The sequence below is a fragment of the Solanum stenotomum genome, chromosome 1, assembly GCF_019186545.1.
Source record: "Solanum stenotomum isolate F172 chromosome 1, ASM1918654v1, whole genome shotgun sequence".
In the NCBI taxonomy this organism is placed as follows: Eukaryota; Viridiplantae; Streptophyta; class Magnoliopsida; order Solanales; family Solanaceae; genus Solanum; species Solanum stenotomum.
In genome coordinates this window covers 21811308-21830877 of record NC_064282.1, presented here as the reverse complement: position 1 = coordinate 21830877, position 19570 = coordinate 21811308, and the positions used below count along the sequence as shown (strand labels likewise).

The following is a 19570-nucleotide window of genomic DNA, read 5'->3' as shown; positions in this document are numbered from 1 at the left end:
TCAAACAAGTGAAATAACCATAATATTACAAGTGAATTCACATGAAATAAGTAGCTTTTGATCACATATCAAATAGAAGCAGACCATAATATTACGAGTGAATTCACATGAAATAAGTAACTTTTGATCTCATCCTCTATATATATGTATAAGCTAAGTATTTGATTATGTATTTAAATATTCTATATTAACTTGAGATCATTATAAAAAAATATAAACTTTATATTTTGATTGTCAGCTCCACAATTAAATATCATTATATAAAATAAAATAAAAGAAGAAAAAACAAGGTGGAGAAACCAAAAAAATGTGGGACACAAAAAGGAAAGAAAACAAATGAGAGCACATAACATATACAACAAACAACAAACACTAAAACAAACACACACTTGAGATAGATTTATATTTGAACATATTTCTTTATGGGGGAAACAAAAGAAGTGGTAACAATGGAGAGAAATGAGGAGGGGGGTTGGGTTGTGGTGAAACCAAAGCCCAACAAGAAATTTGGAGGAAAAGCCATTGATTGGTTAGAGAAAGTAATTGTCAAATTAATGTACAAAAGCAATGCCCCTAATTGCCCTTTTTTGTCTGGTAACTTTGCACCTATTCATGAAGAAACACCTCCTTGCAAGGACCTTCCAGTCAAAGGCTACTTGCCTGTAAGTAGCTATTACTTCCCCTCATTTACATATTTTCTATCTGAATTTTAACTTATATACATCGATATAGTTCGATATCATATAAAAAAAAATTGTTTTAGTAGTTTATCCTTTAACATATTAAAATTTATAGCACACTTATTTTTAATGTTTTAGTATGTGGTTTGCACCTCCTATACTTTGTGTTACTAATAATTTCATCAATTCACCTTTCGTGAATAGTTACTTGTAGCTATTTCATCAAGGTGATTGTGGTAGAATTTTATTTTTTTTACAATATCGTTAGTTATGTTGTATAGATTGTTTGAGTTAGTTAATTTAAAGTAGTTGACATGTATTGAGTTTGATAAATATTTTTCACTGTTAAAAAATGTAAAATTCTTCTATTTTGAATAATTGAAGAACAAAATTGAATTAATTTTTGTTTTGTTTTGGAGCAGCCGTTAGTAAGAATGATATGTTTCAGTTATTTTATTAGTCGGAGGACATGTTTGAGCCAAAAACGTAATGATGAGTACATTTTTTAACCAAACACTTAATGAAAGACAATTTTTTATTAACTCATTTTGAATAATACAATTCAAGGATATATTCGACTATTTTCCCTTATTTTTATATGGTAACAAAAACATGTAACTTCACCAAGCGAGTATGTGGCCATAATAAAAGCCAAAAATTCTTAATATTTGGAAATAGCTGGAGCCTGGACTAAAATCAATAATTAATTGTAGAAAAATCTAAAATAAAATCTTTAAATTGTGGAAGAATAATGGTATATAAAAGTCTTATTAGTTCAAAATAAGAAAATAATTATATCTTTTTGTCACTCTGAACAGTATTTAATTGAAACAAATTACAAAAGCTAGAAAATCAAGGGAATGGAGGAAGTAATTATATTAAGAATAAAACAAAGAAAAGAAAAGCTAAAATAATGGTGATATAAACCGACACGTCACTCTTCCCGAATTCCATCAAATATCGACCCGTGGCAGAACTTACAGCAGTATCTCCATGATACCAGGGATAATAAAATTCCTCACATGATTAGTTCACGAGTCTGTCCACTTTTATTATTCGTTTTTTGAAAATTAATTTGATTAATTTTTAAAAATAAATTAGATTATATTAATTTGATATTTTAATTAGATATTTAAAAACTATACGAAAAGTACTATGAATTGTAATTTTTGGCATATGAATATAATGAAAAAATAATTATAAAATGTTAGTCAATATTTTTATAATTTAACTCTAGAAAAGGAAAAATATATAAACGGAGATAGTATATATAAAAATAAATATAGAGCATCGCATAATTTAGAGATGTAACTGATGTATGACAATTTTACCATAGTTCAAGGAGTTTCTTATGCTTTAATCCCTAGAATTATTACGTCTTAAAATAATACTTATTTAAGTGAATTACTTAACAAAATTAAATTAAAGTCTATAAATTTTTGAACCTATAAGTTAATGTCGAGAGGGAATGGTTTTCTACCGTTTTATAAATATTTTTGGATTTATATTTTTTATAAGAAATATTAATTTTTGTATATATTTTTTTATTTTACATGTAAAACATCTTTAATTTTTTTCCCTATACATTGTAAAAAATCATTTTCTTCTATTGAAATTGGAGTCTCATTTCCGATTATTATCTAACTTGTCCTGAATAATACTTCCTCAATTTATTTTAATCTATCCACTATTTCGATAATATATTTTCACTCTTAACATATTAATTTTTTTTCCATGTTTTACTTTTAACATTAATTACTTATTCTTTAAATCATTTTCAAATATCAATTAATAAAAATAATGTGATAAAATAATTATTATTTTCTTAATGGATATATCAAGTCCAAATATAACAAATTGGAGCAAGTATTTATCTTATCCAATTATAAAAAAAAAAGATAAAGAGTGTAGGAGCAACAAGCCATGCACCACTATTCTCCCCTGTCCCTTTATATAGTAAGCACAAAAAAAATGATGTAGAGAGAAAGAGAGAGAAAATGGGGATGAAAGAAGAAAATGGAGTGGCGAGAATTGAAGGAGGAGTAGTGGTGGTTGATCCAAAGCCACAAAATGGAGTCGCTGCAAAAGCGATAGACTGGGTAGAATGGGCGATTATCAAATTGATGAACGATTCTACCAAGCCACTCTCCTTTCTTCAGGGAAATTTTGCACCTACTGATGAAACTCCTCCACTTAAAGACCTTCCCGTTATAGGCCATCTTCCGGTCAGTTCACTTCAATTTTTTTCGAATAAAAGTGTGTTGATAAATTGTTGGTGATAGTTTAGCTAGAAAACATATAAACTTGATAGTTCAGATAGGAAACGCACAATTTTTTTTTCTTTTGATAATTTAGGTGTGTTTTTGATTATTTTTGCTAATAATAAAGAAATGAAACTTGTGGAGTAAAACTCCCAATTTTATTTTTCTATGTTATACAACTTTTGAAATTTGTGGGGTTTAAGTATGTAAAAATATTTGTGTGGTTATAAATACTTGTAAGGGAAAATGAGGATTGTGAAGTTAATTTGAGACCAAATTTATGCTTTTACCAGTTAGAACAATATGCTTGTTGAAGTTAACGTGTAATAGACTGGGTTATATGCATAGTTTGGGACTGAATTTTGTAACTGTATTCTGTGTGCTTGTAAGAGTTCAGTTCATAACTCATTGGATCATGATAAAAAGGAACAGTTTGATATGTGATTGTAAGTACGGGAGAGGGCAATAACTTTAGCTGTATCAATGAATCAATTGATATTGATCTTCCTCGAGGAAGGAAATGTTAGATGATTAACAAACAAGCAAACTTCATAAAAATACTACTAATAATTTGATATTTTGTTCTTGCTGTTTTTTCTTGACTTCCTTTTGTCCCCATAATACTTTCATGTTTGCTGCATGGGAACTGATTGGGAATGGAACATATTTATTGTCCGTTCTTTCCTTAATCTCTAGTATAAAGGAGAACATATCGGATGTAACTTAAGTTTTTAAGGCCTGCCTTTTATGATCACTTCGTCTTGTTGTCTTCGAAGATATCTAATGATCCATTATGAACTTTGTATGACAGGAATGCCTGAATGGTGAGTTTGTTAGGGTTGGTCCAAATCCTAAATTTGCTCCAGTTGCTGGATATCATTGGTATTTTCTTCTCTTCATAACTTATTTTTATCCCTGACTATTATCGTTCCTTCAATTCTTCCCCTTTCCTACACCAAAACAAATACAATCCCTGAGGTTACATAACAAAAAAATTCATCATTCTTGTTCATAAGGTTAGTTAAGAGATTCTGTTTAGAATTGCCAGTATTAAACTCAGCCTTACTTCTGCTTTATGCAGGTTTGATGGAGATGGGTACGTCTCTTGCAGTCTTGACTTTTCAATTTAGAGTAAACATCAAATTTGCCAGAATTATTTTGAAAAGAAGTCCCACTAGTGTTAAACTCTTTCACTCATTGTGAGCTACACCGGTGTCTTCATTTTGCTGAAACTGGATTAGATTATTGCATTTCATGTGATTAATCGACTATCTGGTTTAGATAATGAGGCTAGGAATTGACACGTGATAATCTTTTAATGTTTGAAGAGAACACTCATGCTGTTGTACTCGTTTCTTAACTGATCACTTCCTATGGCTTGTCAACCTTATGTGTCTCTTTAAACTTATAACTCAATTTTACTATGTTAGTTTACCAATTCAGATTTGGTACATATGGACATGCTTGTATCTACATATTCAGAGTAAAAATAATTGATGATTAGGACATTTCTTAATATCAGGGCCAACTTTAATTTGTTCATTTTCTTGTCTATCTACTCTGTCTGATAGTTAAGAGACAGCACACCACGCAAACGACTTATTTTGTGAATCGTCTTATGGTGCAGCATTAAGTGATCAGTCATGCTTTATTAGTTAACTTTTCTTATTTGCCTTTTAACAATGACAACAAAATCGTTTGGTGTATCTACATTTCTATGCTTCATGCTGCTTTTGATAGGTAGAGGAGCATATGTGAATGTGAAGGTAAAACTCCTTGTTATTGTCTGACATCAGTGAAAACTGCTACCTTGATAAAATTTGTTTTTCTTCAGCATGATTCATGGCTTGCAAATTAAGGATGGAAAAGCAACATATGTCTCACGTTTTGTGAGGACATCACGTCTTAAGCAAGAAGAGTTCTTTGGAGGAGCTAAGTTTATGAAGGTGACCATTTGTTTTAAAGTTCTTACTCTCAGATTTCTTTGTCTTGTCAATCTTTTATTGTATGGAAATTCAAACAATAAACGATTTGAGGTTTTTTGAGCTTAATGTGATCTTCTATCTATCTTTTTAAAGAAGACATTGAGTGTGCTCTCATATTATCTAGAAAACTAGTGTTCACTTAGTATTTGGAAAATTAACATGTGGTGTTCTGTTATTGTATGACATAATTTGCTATCCTCATCTTTATCATATAACGACCATTACCAAAAGTAAGGAAATGAAGGGATAAAAGGAAGCCCTCAGTTGCCTGTGGTAAACAATGCTTTGGTTCGAGTGTGGTCATCTACTTTTCCCATTATTTCAGGCACACATTTATCCGAAAAAAATGCTTTGCCAGTCTCCAGTCCTGTACTATGCGATTATTTTATTGCATTTTTATTTGGCTAATCTTTGTTATCTGGTAGCTTACTAGGACCTCAAGATTATCACATTTTGTTGCTCCTGTTTCCTGTTAGATTTAACCTCCCCATGTTAATTATTTGTCTCCAATTCTTTGTTCTGAATGTGAGAACAAATAATCTTCAAGTACTCAGTGGCTTCTGTTGAGTTATATAATCATCCCATATGGTTTATGTATAGGCTACCAGAGGGGTTTATTAATGTCTTAGTAGACTCCACCTGTTTCTGTAAGAGTTAGGTTGGTGAGTATCAGTTATTGTTGTGCTTTATTGATGTTTCAAGTTTAGAAACCAATTTTTTTCCCAATAAGTTCCTGTTAGATGATCAGAAAGCAAAGTAGGAGCATTGGGGGAAGAGAAGCTGGTCAAAATTTGATGATTATTTTGATTGCTCTCCCAGATAAAGGGATCATCATTTGTGTACTCAGCTTAGGAGATGGAATGACTGGAAAGAAACAACTATTACCATTCTGTCTTCACATTAGTACCAGTGTTGTCAAAAGCGGGACGCGAAAAAAAGCTCTAAGGTTCATTGGGGCTTTAAGTGCAAATAAAGAGTGGACTTCAATTAAAAATGGTGCAAATGGAGAAAAAAAATACAAATTTACATGTCTAGTCCAAGACTAATAATTATATGCATGAATAAAAAATATATAGACAAAGGAATTGATTTTTTTTAAGATAAAATGAAATATCAATAATTTAGTGTTTCCTAAGCAAAGAATGCTCATTCGCAAGGAAAAATCTGTCTTAGAGCCTTGATGATGACACTGAAGCGTGCGAAGCGAAGGTGCGGTCCAGCTCCAGGAAAGACCAATCGCAGAGACAAATTAAAAGAGATTCCCACCTCTGGGCGGGGGTTCCCCGCGGGGCTATTACACGTATTCCCCCCGGGGGTAGCTACAAGCATAAACCGGTTTAATAAATTACGTAGAGTGATCGCAGAAACTATTCGGTTTGAACCTCGCTTTAGGCACACCTTTGACAACATATTGGGTGACCTACTCATATTTCTTGGTCTACTTGTTCTTATTTGAACCTGTTGATATGAGTGGTAAAACATTACAGAATGGTTCTAAATATTCAATCACTTACCCGGATTCACCTCATAGCTAGCTACTTTCAGATATTAGATGCATTCTTATTCAATGTTAAGCCATTAATTTTGTAGTCCTCAACTTAATGGCATTACTGTGTCAAGGAGCCATTCCTTTGTATATTATTTAGTCTTTACTATTGTATTTGCAGATTGGAGATCTTAAAGGGCTGTTTGGATTGTTCTCAGTATATATTTACATGCTCAGGGAAAAGCTGAAAGTTTTGGACACTTCCTATGGAAATGGCACAGGTAGGACAGAAAGGTTTGAGAATGTATGATGTTTTTATCTTGATGGTACCTTTGCAACAACTTTGTTGTAATAGGAACTAAATCTCTTGAGAATGATATGCATATACGTGTGTTTTGTATACCTTCCCAAGACTTAAAGAGAGGAAACAACTTTTTTTTACCTTCTTTCAGCTAATACAGCTATGATATATCACCACGGGAAGCTTTTGGCTCTTCATGAGGGTGATAAACCATGTAAGTCACTTCTCCATTTGATCTATTAACTGAAAAACTTTAGCTATCTATCATCTAAATGCTTGCTTGTCTGAATAACTTGTTAAGTTCTTTGACATCTTACAGTTAATTACTTTCTTTGGTTTATTCTGGCAGACTGTAACTTCTTAATTCCCTGGATATCATTTTAGATGTATTCAAGCTGCCAAACAGCCATTTGATTGATTTTTGGCAACATTGCTATTTGTTGTTGGTATACTGTTTTTTCCTTCTCATATTGACAAAATGAAAATTCTGTTCACAGATGTAGTTAAAATTCTGGAGGATGGAGATCTGCAAACGCTTGGCATGCTGGATTACGATAAAAGGTTGCAACATCCCTTTACTGCTCACCCGAAGGTTGACCCTGTAACTGGTAAGAGAACAGTCGTGTGAATCTGCTACTAATGATGGAAATAAATGTGACATGCTTTATTGGTTCCAGTCCTTTGTTCATTAATAATGCTACCTAAACTTTTATAAGGAATATTCATACTGTGGCTATCAGTTCATCACTTCCTTGTATCCTTTCCTTTAGTTGCAAAATCCTCCGAGTTGTTTCTTAAATGAACAAGGTTCTCCTCCCATTTCACACCCTAACTTTCTGATTGCCAAATAGGTCATTACTTGAATGGAGATATAAAAGCCTTTGAAATTCCTGTTTCTACCAACTACCATATTATGGAAGTACACTTAACTAATTTGTAGCGGAGATCACAAGAATCTTGGAACTAAGGTTGACTCGGTTCAAGTTATGTAGCCTTTATTTGGGTAAGAACTTAGGTGTCCAGGTGCATTTTGTTCAAATGTACAACAAAAGCCAAATATGGGTCTAAAATAAAGCTGGGGAGTAAAAGATATGATGATTTATTAAATCATATATTGTTTTGCAAGTAAAAAGTTTGACTTGAAAATATTTGCATGCAGGGGAAATGTTTACCTTTGGCTACTCACAGACACCACCTTACGCTACATATAGAGTCATATCCAAGGATGGTGTCATGCAAGATCCAGTTCCAATAACGATACCAGCATCTGTTATGATGCACGATTTTGCTATTACTGAAAATTATGCAATTATGATGGATCTTCCATTGTACTTCAGACCAAAGGTATGCCTCCTTTACAAAAATAAATTCAATTAATTTATTCTTTGAAGAGTTTTGGATTTCCTCTCCTAATGACTATGACAGAAGCTATTCTGGAAGAGAAATTTCTGTCTTGTATAAAGGTTCTATTTTCCTCTTTGAGTTATCAGCTATCTTTTGGCTCTTTAGTTTGGAATCCTGTTTTCGGTCTTTGTCTTGAACATGGAACTTGTAGAAGGAAGTTTCAAACTGTTGCCTTATTGGAGTGTGCTAGGAGATGCATTCGAAATAATTTAAGTGTGTAAAACTGATGCACAGTGCTAGACGACGTATCAAAACCAAATTAGTGAAGTAGCATCGTCTTCTTCATAAATTTGAGTTCTTGGAGACAGTGCCGTTGTCTTATAGGTAAAGGGGTTAAGTAAAGTTATGGAAAAATGGGGCTAAATGATTTTGAATTTCTTGGGATTGTAAGTAAATTCTGGTGTACAAAGTACAATTAAGTGACTGGATGTTTAAAATACTTATAAATCTAAGATCAGTGGAGCCATATTGGAATCAGCTGACTTCTTATTTGTTCATTTTGCTGCTAAAGAGTGCGGAAGTGGCTCCTTCAAATTATACTCTTTATCTATATTGTAAAAGAATAACACACTGCAGTCTATGAGGTGGAGATCAATTAGATGAAGCCAACATTTAGAAAACTAGACATTAAATGTGAAATAATGAATGGAGTATTTCTTTTTACTTGTTGGATGATGTAAAGTTAAACGTGAATGCAATAAACTTGGGTATTCAACTCTTCTCTTCAAGTGCCTAACGAATAATCTATGGTTCCTTTAAGTCCAGTATTGATCAGATCAACTTTGAGATGTGCTATCCATATGCATAATGACAACTACATGTTGTCTGCATGTTTACACTTGCTGCCTTGACAGGTGATTGGCAGTTAAATTGCTTGGCTCAATCAACCGCTTGCAAGTTCTCTCATGCTTGTTTTCACAATTAATCATGAAAGTGAGTTCAGATGATTAATGAGCTTCTATGTAATTTTTAGGAAATGGTGAAAAAGAAACAGCTGGCATACAGCTTTGACCCCACAAAGAAGGCTCGTTTTGGAGTTCTTCCACGCTACGCAAAGAACGAATCCCTAATCAAGTGGTTCGAGCTTCCTAACTGCTTCATATTCCACAACGGTATGAATTTTTTAAATTTGATGGTTAACATTTGGTAATCCTCTCATGAAATATCTCCATTAAGCTGGTTACAGAAAATATTTATCACATAGAGCATGTTTATTTCCAGTGATGTTTTACATTTTGTCCTTTGCTTTTTCTGCAATATTCGCCAGTGTTCCTAAGCTGTTGGATGGTTAACATTAGGCATAATACATAAACAGACACTCAAACTTGGCCTCAACTGGCAAGTAAGCAATCCAACTTTGAGAATGCACATCTAGACACCTCAATTGACACAGTGGATTTGAGTTGAGGTGTCTAGATGTGCATCCTCTAAGTTGGAGTGTTTACTGGCCAACTGAGATCAAGCTTGATTAACTTCACTTTTCTCAAACTGGTCTGTGGCTACATTTACCTTAGATGAGACTGAGGGACTTGGGATGACACATGTCAAATTATAAATTTGTGAATAATCGTTCAAGAAAGTTGAGAATTAACCCATAGCAACTTACAGTATAGTGAAATTTGTAAAGGACTGGATTTATCTGCATACAACTTTGAAGAGATGGATGCTTTGGAACCAATGAAGATGGTTTGCACTTCTCAGATCGTCTTGTTAGACATAATGACTACCTGACTTTGAGTAACTTCTCTTATAGACTGAAAAAACACAAAAATGTTTTATTTCTTACTGGACACCACCATTCATAAACTTCAACAAATCACAAGATATAAATGCTTTTAGTCTTACTAACCGATTCAAACTGAGTTTTTTTCATTGTTTGACCAGCCAATGCTTGGGAGGAGGGAGATGACGTGGTCTTGATCACTTCCCGCCTGCAGAATCCAGATCTAGACGCGATTAAAGGAACTGAAAAAGATGAACAGCGTGACGGTTTCACAAATGAGTTGTAGGGTCACTCCAACCTGATGATCTTAATTGACTTTCAGATCTTCCAAGTATCTTGATTTTAGTCGTAATTGTCAGGTATGAGATGAGGTTCAATATGAAGAGTGGTTTAGCATCACAGAAGAAACTGTCAGAGGCTGCTGTTGATTTTCCACGGATCAACGAGAACTACACTGGAAGGTCAGATGTTACAAAATTTTCATTTTAATTCTGAAATTCCTGCACTACATAAAATATCCAGAATGTGGATTAATTGCTGTTGAAATGCTTCATAGGAAGTTAGGAACATCTTCATCCACTGGCTGTCTCTCTTGCTTCATCTTTTATTCACAAGCGTTGAGAGAATGCTTGCCTTAATTTTAGTGATTTGATCATCTCATTTTCATCCCTTATGTGCCTTAATTTTAGTGATTTGCATCATATCGTTTTCATTCCTTATGTTATCGTGATGATAGTGACTTTTGCAAAATTTAGGAAGCAACGCTATGTATATGGAACCATTTTAAACAACGTTGCCCAGATCACAGGAGTTGTCAAATTTGATTTGCATGCGGAACCAGAGACTGGAAAAACAAAGCTTGAAGTAGGTGGAAATGTTCCTGGAATATTCGACCTTGGACCTGGAAGATTTGGCTCAGAGGCAATATTTGTTCCCCGTCAGCCTGGGACTGAATGTGAAGAGGATGATGGCTACTTAATATTGTTTGTACATGATGAGAACACTGGGTACTCCTCTACCACTCTCTTGCATTGCATATACAAAATACACAATTACTATGACTTGGACCTTTTCTCTATGAGACTAAAAGATTTGACATTAACTGTCTTTAAGTTGAATTTACTTTTTTAAAGCAAACCAAAGTGGGAAAGGGATGTAGATTTCATCTAACTGCTTTCTGCTTCAAGCCTAGCAATAAGTAAAAGAGCATAATAATAAAACTCACAATTATGATTTGAAGATTGTGGCATGCCCAAAAAATATTTAAGGTGGTGCCCTGTTAGGCAACCTCCTGCTGAATGTTCTCCAAATTTTTCACAAGTTCATTATCAAAATGAAAGGAAGTTATCATTTGATCAGTCAAACACACTGTAATATCAAACTAGTTAGGGTTAAGAGTCATGTGTATATTCCTCTCTATTTGGGTCCAAGTTTATTGCAGAAATGGTAAGTGGTTTGTCTTTTAAGGCAATTATGGGTTCTCTAGAATGAGATGGTCCTTTAAATCTCACATTCTTTCCTACTCAGACTTACTATAAGATTAGCAACACTAAGCCTCCTGACTAGTTTGTATCGCTTATATGGGTCATTTACTTCCACTATGTTCTATTAGTACCAATATCTAAAGTTCTATCATCTTGGCATTTTTCGATTAGGCAACCTATGAACAGTTGTTTTTATACAAGCTACCTTCCAAACTAAAAAAAGACTGATTCCAAAAGATTGTCTTCTAAGTCAATCTCTCTCCATGACATTTTACATCTACCTCGTCCCTTTTAGTGTCTTCGAACACCATAGTGTCAGCACCTATAAATTGGTGCACTTGGAGGTCTATATATGATATGTCCAAACCATTCTACGTATGTGATTTGTGTTAAAGAATGACAAAAGTCCCACATCGGTGGTTAATGAGATGGGAGACTCCTTATAAGGCTTGGGCAATCCTCCTCCCTTAGAGCTAGCTTTTGGGGTGTGAGTTAGGTCTAAGACCTAATTTAACATGGTATCAGAGTAGGGCCCGTTTCACCCGATGTTGGGGCCCCCAAAATCAAAATTGCCCACGCACCAGATGCTAAGCACTGGGTGTGAGGTGGGGTGTTAAAGAATGACAAAAGTCCCACATCGGTGGTTAATGAGATGGATAGACTCCTTATAAGGCTTGTGCAATCCTTCTCCTTTAGAGCTAGCTTTTGGGGTGTGAGTTAGGTGTAAGACCTAATTTAACAATTTGCACCCTCTTTAATCATTTGAGAACTTCGAGTACTCTATATCTTAATATCCACATTTCTACAACACTTCTCTTGTAGATATATTGTTATTGGGCATTAGAGCCTCAACATTCACTTCATATTACTAAATTGTAAGTCTCATAAGTATTTAAAGGAATCTCCTTTCAGTTTGTTAGGTATCTTCTATATTGCCTAGCACCCTCTAGTGCACGTCCAATTCAACCATCCCAATTTCATTCTACTAGATATATCTTCATCTAATATTTCATTCTCCCTGAAAACTGATTCTAGATGTCTAAATTCACCAATTATGTATCACAATCCCAACCAATCTCAGTTCACCTTTATACTTCTTATGGAGAGTAAACTTGTAATATATGTATTTTTGTCTAACTCTGCCCATCCTAAAACCTTGGTCTAGAACTTTTGTCCAAAGTTATAACTAAATCACATAGAAGTTGTCAATTAACATGATAGCATCTACAGCTCCCATACCTTATCATGTTACTATTGGTAGTTCGTTCATAATTAAGGGAAACAAGTAAAAGGCATAAGGTAGAAAGGTAGATCCCTCACATAAACTCCCGGTTATAGAATACTCCTTTGTAATTCCTCTTCTCACACTTGTGACAGTTCCCTTATACATATCTTCTATCAACACATATATTTGATATGGATTTTTTCCTTCTCAACACCCACAAAAGGACTTACTCTTGGTACTCTTGTCATATTCTCTTCTAAGTCATTGAATACCATTGTAGCGATCCATCTTCCTCTACATATTAATTTTCATCAGTTTTCTAAGCAAAACTATAGCCTCTACTACATATCTACTTTTCATAACGTAAAATGGTTCTCTATCATCTTTGAATTCCTTGAGATAAATACTCAGAAAGGAGAATTCTTGGTCGAATAAATCCTAGATAGGTGCTGACCAATGTAATGCCTTTCCTTTCAGGGGTATAATTGTGTTCATTATTTTGTGCTAAAAACTTGAAATATTCTCTGACCAATTCCATTCTCTGGAATACATTATGCAGAAAGTCATCAGTGAATGTAATTGATGCGAAAACAATGTCAGCTGAACCTGTGGCAGTTGTTGAATTACCCAAAAGAGTTCCATTTGGATTCCATGCCTTCTTTGTCACAGAGGTGAATTAAGCTAACATTCTTTGACATATATGAAACGGTCCAGAGTGCGAAATTGAGAGGATTTAAACATGTGATCTCATTCAACATTCTGTAGAGTTGCAATTTGCTGTTTCTCTCTTTTAACATTTTGGTTTAAACTTGGCCTCATTCTCGCAATTCATCGTCCTCTGTACAGGAACAAATTCAAGAGCAAGCCAAAATGTGAGATATACTTAAGAAGAGTGGATCAGAAAGTCAGTCTACTAACAACATGCAACTCTGTTTTCAATTGGCATCATCAATATTATTCTGTGATATATATTGTAATTATATGTCCATAGTACCTGTTATGAGCTGGTGGCTACTGGTGACTAAAACATAGTAATAAATGTATGTCAAGTTTTCTGTGTGTATCTGCACTCATTTCATATTATACAAATGATAATGGACCTGCTAAAGTTTCCTGGCCATAAATATTTTTTGCTGTTTTTTTTCAAAATAGCTTTTGGTTATATATCAGTACAATGATATAACTAATGCAAAAACAATGGAATCTTGTGAGTGTATTTACAGCTTGTTTGGATGGTTGTTACCTATTGTATCATATTATTATGTTATCAATTTTAATATGATTTTTATTTTTATTTTATTTATTATATGATATCGTTAAATTCATTGTTATGTTAATGAAGAGGATGTCCCATTTTAACAATCGACTTGTTAACTTATTTTTTTCTTTTCATTTTGTCATTGTTAATTATTTAAATTTATTAAAATAATACAATACAATATAATTAATTATTTGGCTATATATTCAATTATTGTATATTCACTTGTCATTACTGTAAAAATTCATAAATTTTATATTCTAAATCCGTCTCAATGGTTAAATATCGCTGTATAAAATAGAGAGAGAAAATTAAATAAAATGGAAAAATCTCTGTCTAGTAACTTTGCACCTATTGATGAATAAACACCTCCTTGCAGGGACCTTCTTGTCAAAGGCTACTTGCTTGTAAATAGCTACTACTTCCCCTTATTTACATTTTCTATCCATCTTTTAACTTATATCAAATTTACATTATAGTGTATTTTAACATATTGAATTATGTAGCGCGCTTATTTTTCTTGTTTTATTATGTGGTTTGTAGGCCTCTTATACTTTGTGTTACTAATAAATTCAATTTACTTTTCATAAATAGTTGCTTGTATATATTTCAAGTGATTATCTTATAATGTAGAAATTCTTTTATAATATCATGCATTGTATAGGTCGTTTGAATTAGTTGATACGTATTAAGCTATTAGATATTCTTTCGTGCTGAAATAGGCAAACCTATCTTATTTCGAATAGTTTAAAAGCAAAATTTGACCTTCTTCCTTGTTTTGGAGCAATTGTTTGTAAGAATGATATTTTAAAGTTATTTTGCTAATTGAAGAGAATATTTGAGCCAAAAACATAGCGATAAGGACATTTTGAACCAAAAACTTTTGGAAAAGTACAACCAGCTCATAAAGGCTCAAAAATGTCCTTAACCTATTAGAAATAATTTTAAAATGTCATCCTTCCACCTATTAGTTTAAAAATGCCTTTAACATTTTCTTTAGGTTAAAAAATGCTCATTAAGTAATAGAAATATGACATGGAATTTAACTTAACAAGTGGTCACTTTATATTGGTCCACATAATTTTCTTACCCAATTAAAAGATCCGACCCAACCCAATACCCAGACCCATTTCATGGATGATTGAAAGCCTTTTCTCTGTTCTTTATTCCTCTGTTTTTTTCTTCAAAAATGGTAGATGTTTAATTGCTTTCAATAAAAAAAAAGGGATAATTTCATAGACATCCCTTCAGGTTTCGTTCTATAACACTCACCTCCCCTGTGGTTTACGATATTACGTCTTATTTTCATTTTCTTGTAACCATTCTTTAAACCTATTTAACTTAAATATAAAATAATTTAGATTTGACATTTTTACCCTTCTATATATTAATATCTTCATATTAATAAATATTATGTAAAAAAAATCACTCATTTAACAAATACTTTAAAAAGTAAATCATCATTACAAGAAAATGAAAATAAGGGAGGTAGACGTAATATCGTAAACCACATGGGAGGTGAGTGTTATAGAGTGAAACCTGGAGGGAGGTCTCTGAAATTAACTCGGCCAAAACAGATAGTTAAAATGCAAATCTTAAGGCTCAAAATAGCAACTTTCAACCCAACAAACAAACAAGTAAAATGAATGCTTGAAATTAAAAAAACAACAGCTAATTAAAATGCAGAATTTTAATCCAATAAATAGCAGCTCAAATGCATAATAGTATAGGCAAAAAGTACAACATCATATAAGGATGAAATGTTTTTCATTTATACATCAGTTTAAAGCCTTACATAGCAGATTTCAAAACCTGTACTAAAAAATACTATACATTTGGTAGAAGAATTTTGAAGGGCATTCCTATTTTCTGTAAAAAGAGATTCCTTTGGAAGACCAATGTGGTATTTGATTGGCTCTTTTCATTGGGTAAATAATGATGTAGACCAATATAAAATTCTCATTTGTTTAGTTAAATTTCATGTCATATTTCTATTAAATAATGGACATTTTTTAACCTAAAAAAAACGTTATTAAACTAATAAATAGAAGGGGGACATTTTTGAACCATTTTCAATAGGTTATGGGAACCCTTTCCCTTTAAATAATTACATATTTTTTCATTATCCTTATTTTATACTATTGGTAACATGATATCAATCCCCCCTTTCCTTTTCAATTAAGCGTCCTTTTTTCTTCTTACACTTTTGTCATTTTCAGGAAAATGAGTTAGATTGTTATATGGAAGAGGAAAACTCCATAAATTCCTTTTACTTGTTACTTGTTAATTTGTCCAAAAAGATGAAACTTCACCAAACGAGTATGAATTTTTTTTATATTTTTGATAAACATAATGAAGTTTAAAATTAATACAAAAAATTTCAAGAAGAATAACGTATTCGTGTGATGTCCAGATATTACAAAAGATAATCATGTTTTAATTTAAAATTAACTAACATTTATTATTCACTTGTTAATATTTTTAAAAATTATTTCTAAAAAGTTTAAAACTTATTTATTTAAACATATTAAATTAATATTATTAGTACACAACTATCTTTGTAATAATATCAAAATATAATCTCTATAGTAGCTATGTTATGTATAGTGGCGTACACATAAATTTTTGCAAGTGGTGTCGTCACTTAAAGGAAAGAACAAATGAAAAAATTAAAGAAAAGATTAACTAATTTTTGAACACTAGAATTTTAGGTTTAGCGTGATTAATAGTCATGTTTGACCAAACTCTTAGAATCAAACTTATTTTAAAAAGTGTTTTTTTTTTCAAAAAAATTATTTTGGCCAGAAGTGGTTTATGCTTGATCAATAAATTTATAAAATATTTTTTAGAAGTAATTAGTGTTTGGCCAAGTAAATAATGTATTTTTTCTCAAAAAACATTTTTCAAAAAATTGCTTTTAGACAAAAGCTATTTTTTTTTAGACATTGAAAAACAACATTTGCTACTCCCGAAGGCCGAAACACATTTATTTTTCTTCAAAAGCTTGGTTAAATCAATTATTTTTTAAAAAAAATAAACATTTTTACTTTTAAAAGCTTGGCCAAACAGATTATAATGCAATTCAAGCTTGTGGTCAAGTAATTTAACATCTAAGACATATGCAAAAATGATTCTTGATTGGTTGGTTTGATTTAAAGAGCTCAAAGGGGAGGGTTTTTGGGTTCAAATAGCACTTTAAAATGAAAGATATATTTCACACTGAGAAAACACTTAACCAACAAGCCATCCAGGAGTTCGTGTTAACTATTGTCATCGGTATTATATATAAAAGTGTTTGTTTTTTCTGATATATGTATATGTATATTTTAATTAAACTTTCCGACTAAGTAGTGTCGGATGACACCCCTTCTTACAAGGTGGGTCCGCCCCTGAGCATGTATAAGACATAAAATTAAAAAAAAATAGTATATTTCACATTTGTTTAATTTAAAATAATCATATTCAAAAAAATTCTTTATTATATTAAATTTCAAACTAAATTAAAATAGGACAAATAAATTAATATGAAAAGAGTAATAAATAAATTACTATAAATACAAACATGAACATACAACTTAATACAAAATTAATCTATGCAGTTCGTAGTTATCATTAAAATTAGTTTACAAAATAGAACTCTTCCCAAAGAAATATTACGTATTAGAACTCTGATTTTATATCTCTTGTTAGTAAGTAAAATCTGATATTGTATCTTTAATTTTATTTTTGAAGAAAAGATAGGTTAAAAACAATCCACATATACACGATAATAAATTTCAACAAGAGTCCAATTAGAACTCTTTTTCGACATTACCAACATGGGTTCATGTGGTATACTGGTGGGAGTGCTTCACCCTTAACCAAAGGTCTTGGGTTCGAGCCCTGAATATGGAGAAAATCCTGTTGGGAGCGTCATCCCCAAATGGATCCTGCAGAGCGCGATTCGAATTTAATCGGAGCTCCAGTATAGACTTCGGACACCGATGGAAAACCAAAAAAAAAAACTCTTTTTCGACAAATTAGTAGGATTTGATAACGTATCATCTAATATGATTACAATAAAAGTTCAGTTAGAACTCTTTAGTGTGATAATTTTTTTAAATCGCTTAGATTTTTCATTGAAGTTTCGATTAAATTCATATCACACTTGATAGCTATTCAGTTTAATGGGTGACACTTAGGAGTGTGCAAAAATCGAATTGAGCGATGAAATAAACCCAAAAAAGTGCTACTGGTTTATGATTATTGGGTTATTGAATTAACGAGATTTTAATGATTTTATAAAAAAATTATCGGGTTATTAGTCTGAGTTTGGTTTTTGAATATTGGTTATTGGGTAAACCGATAACCCATTAAGATTGTAGTAATTTACTACTACACCTGTACATAAATATTAAATATTAGATCATGTTTGACATTACTGTTAAAAACAATTTATTTTAAGAAACACTTATTCTAAAATGACTTGTTAGGAAAGTGCTTTTGAAAAATAAAAACAATTTGTGTTTGGTTAATTAATTGAAACGAGTTTTTGATAAGCAAATTGTGTTTGGCGAATCATTTTTAAAAATGTTTTTGAGAGTCAAATTACAAAAAAGGGCAAATATCAGTGCACTTTTTATATTAAGATTATTTTATAGAGAGAAAATTATTTTAAATGTCTATTATGAAATTTGGAATGAATTTTTTACTTTTATTGAATTAATATGTACATATTCAAATTTTTAATCAATATTATACATAAACAAATAAAAATAAATTAAATATTAATATAATAATTTAAATCTAATTAAAAATATCAAGAAAAATAAATTTAAAAACCATTTCACATATTAAATCACTACATATGAAAATTCACCACAAAAATAATTAAATATAAGGAATATATTGGTAAATATTTATATATGGCAAGGATAGTTTGGTCTTGAAAAAAGTAATTTTATGCTTATGCTTAAAAATCAGAAATTTTTAGTTTCTTTCCAACCGTAGAAAAATTGTTTCGCCTTCCCACTAAAAGCAACTTAAACCTGTTAACCAAACACCTTAATTTTTTTCAAGAAGTATATTTTTCTTAATCAAAATAAGTGTTTTTGGTCTCCTAACAACAATGTCAAACATGCTCTTAATCTCAACACTTTACTAGTTACTGTTTTTTTCCTTTAGCCTTTAATTTACACTTCATAGAGACTTTTGAGTTCATAACTTCACCTTATATAAAATGGCAAAACCTAAAGTAACAAACATATTCTTCTTAATTTCTCTTTGTGTTACACTTGTATAGTTCTTTTCTTGTTAGTTATTACTATTTCTATTTTACGGGCATTAGTAAAGTTACATTATTGTCTTGTCCAATTAAATTGTAGGAGAAGTCATATATTTAATTTTTAAGTATTTTTTTTATTGGTTAAACCAAAAACCGAACCGTAAATGACCAAAATCGATAAACCAAAAATCGATAGGAAATATCTTATTGGTTTAGCATTTTTAAAAATTGAAAATCGATAAGTCGAAAAGGATTTTCCCATACCCATTCAAAGGGTGATGCTTCCAATAAGATTTTCTTCATACCCAAAGCTCGAACCCGAGATTTTTGATTAAGGATGATCAGTGCACCACAAACTCAGGTTGATTTTAGTGTGATAGTAACTATTATCTCTAATATGTAATTTTTTTAAAAATATAAAGATTAAATTACTATTTTTAAATAAATAGGAGCAACAAGTCATGCAGTAGTAGCTCAAGCATTTTCCCCTCCTACACTAT

General features: G+C 31.7%; 1 protein-coding gene across 3 annotated transcripts in view; it reads left to right on the top strand.

Annotated features, from left to right (window-relative positions):
* Positions 1-385: 385 nt before the first annotated feature.
* Positions 386-19570, top strand: part of LOC125853513 (carotenoid 9,10(9',10')-cleavage dioxygenase 1-like) — a 33057-nt gene continuing 13872 nt past the window's right edge. The window contains exons 1-14 of one of the 3 annotated variants that reach the window (XM_049533212.1): positions 386-662; positions 3753-3823; positions 4023-4037; positions 4776-4887; positions 6594-6693; positions 6865-6927; positions 7211-7321; positions 7873-8057; positions 9091-9229; positions 10002-10122; positions 10200-10301; positions 10596-10847; positions 13109-13220; positions 13396-13673. In XM_049533212.1, the coding sequence (XP_049389169.1) occupies positions 423-662; positions 3753-3823; positions 4023-4037; positions 4776-4887; positions 6594-6693; positions 6865-6927; positions 7211-7321; positions 7873-8057; positions 9091-9229; positions 10002-10122; positions 10200-10301; positions 10596-10847; positions 13109-13220; positions 13396-13425 (1653 nt within the window). In that variant the 5' untranslated portion in view covers positions 386-422 and the 3' untranslated portion in view covers positions 13426-13673. Of the gene's footprint in view, positions 663-2628; positions 2906-3752; positions 3824-4022; positions 4038-4775; positions 4888-6593; positions 6694-6864; positions 6928-7210; positions 7322-7872; positions 8058-9090; positions 9230-10001; positions 10123-10199; positions 10302-10595; positions 10848-13108; positions 13221-13395; positions 13674-19570 lie in introns of those variants that run through there. The other 2 variants (XM_049533214.1, XM_049533213.1) reach the window with 2 other exon arrangements.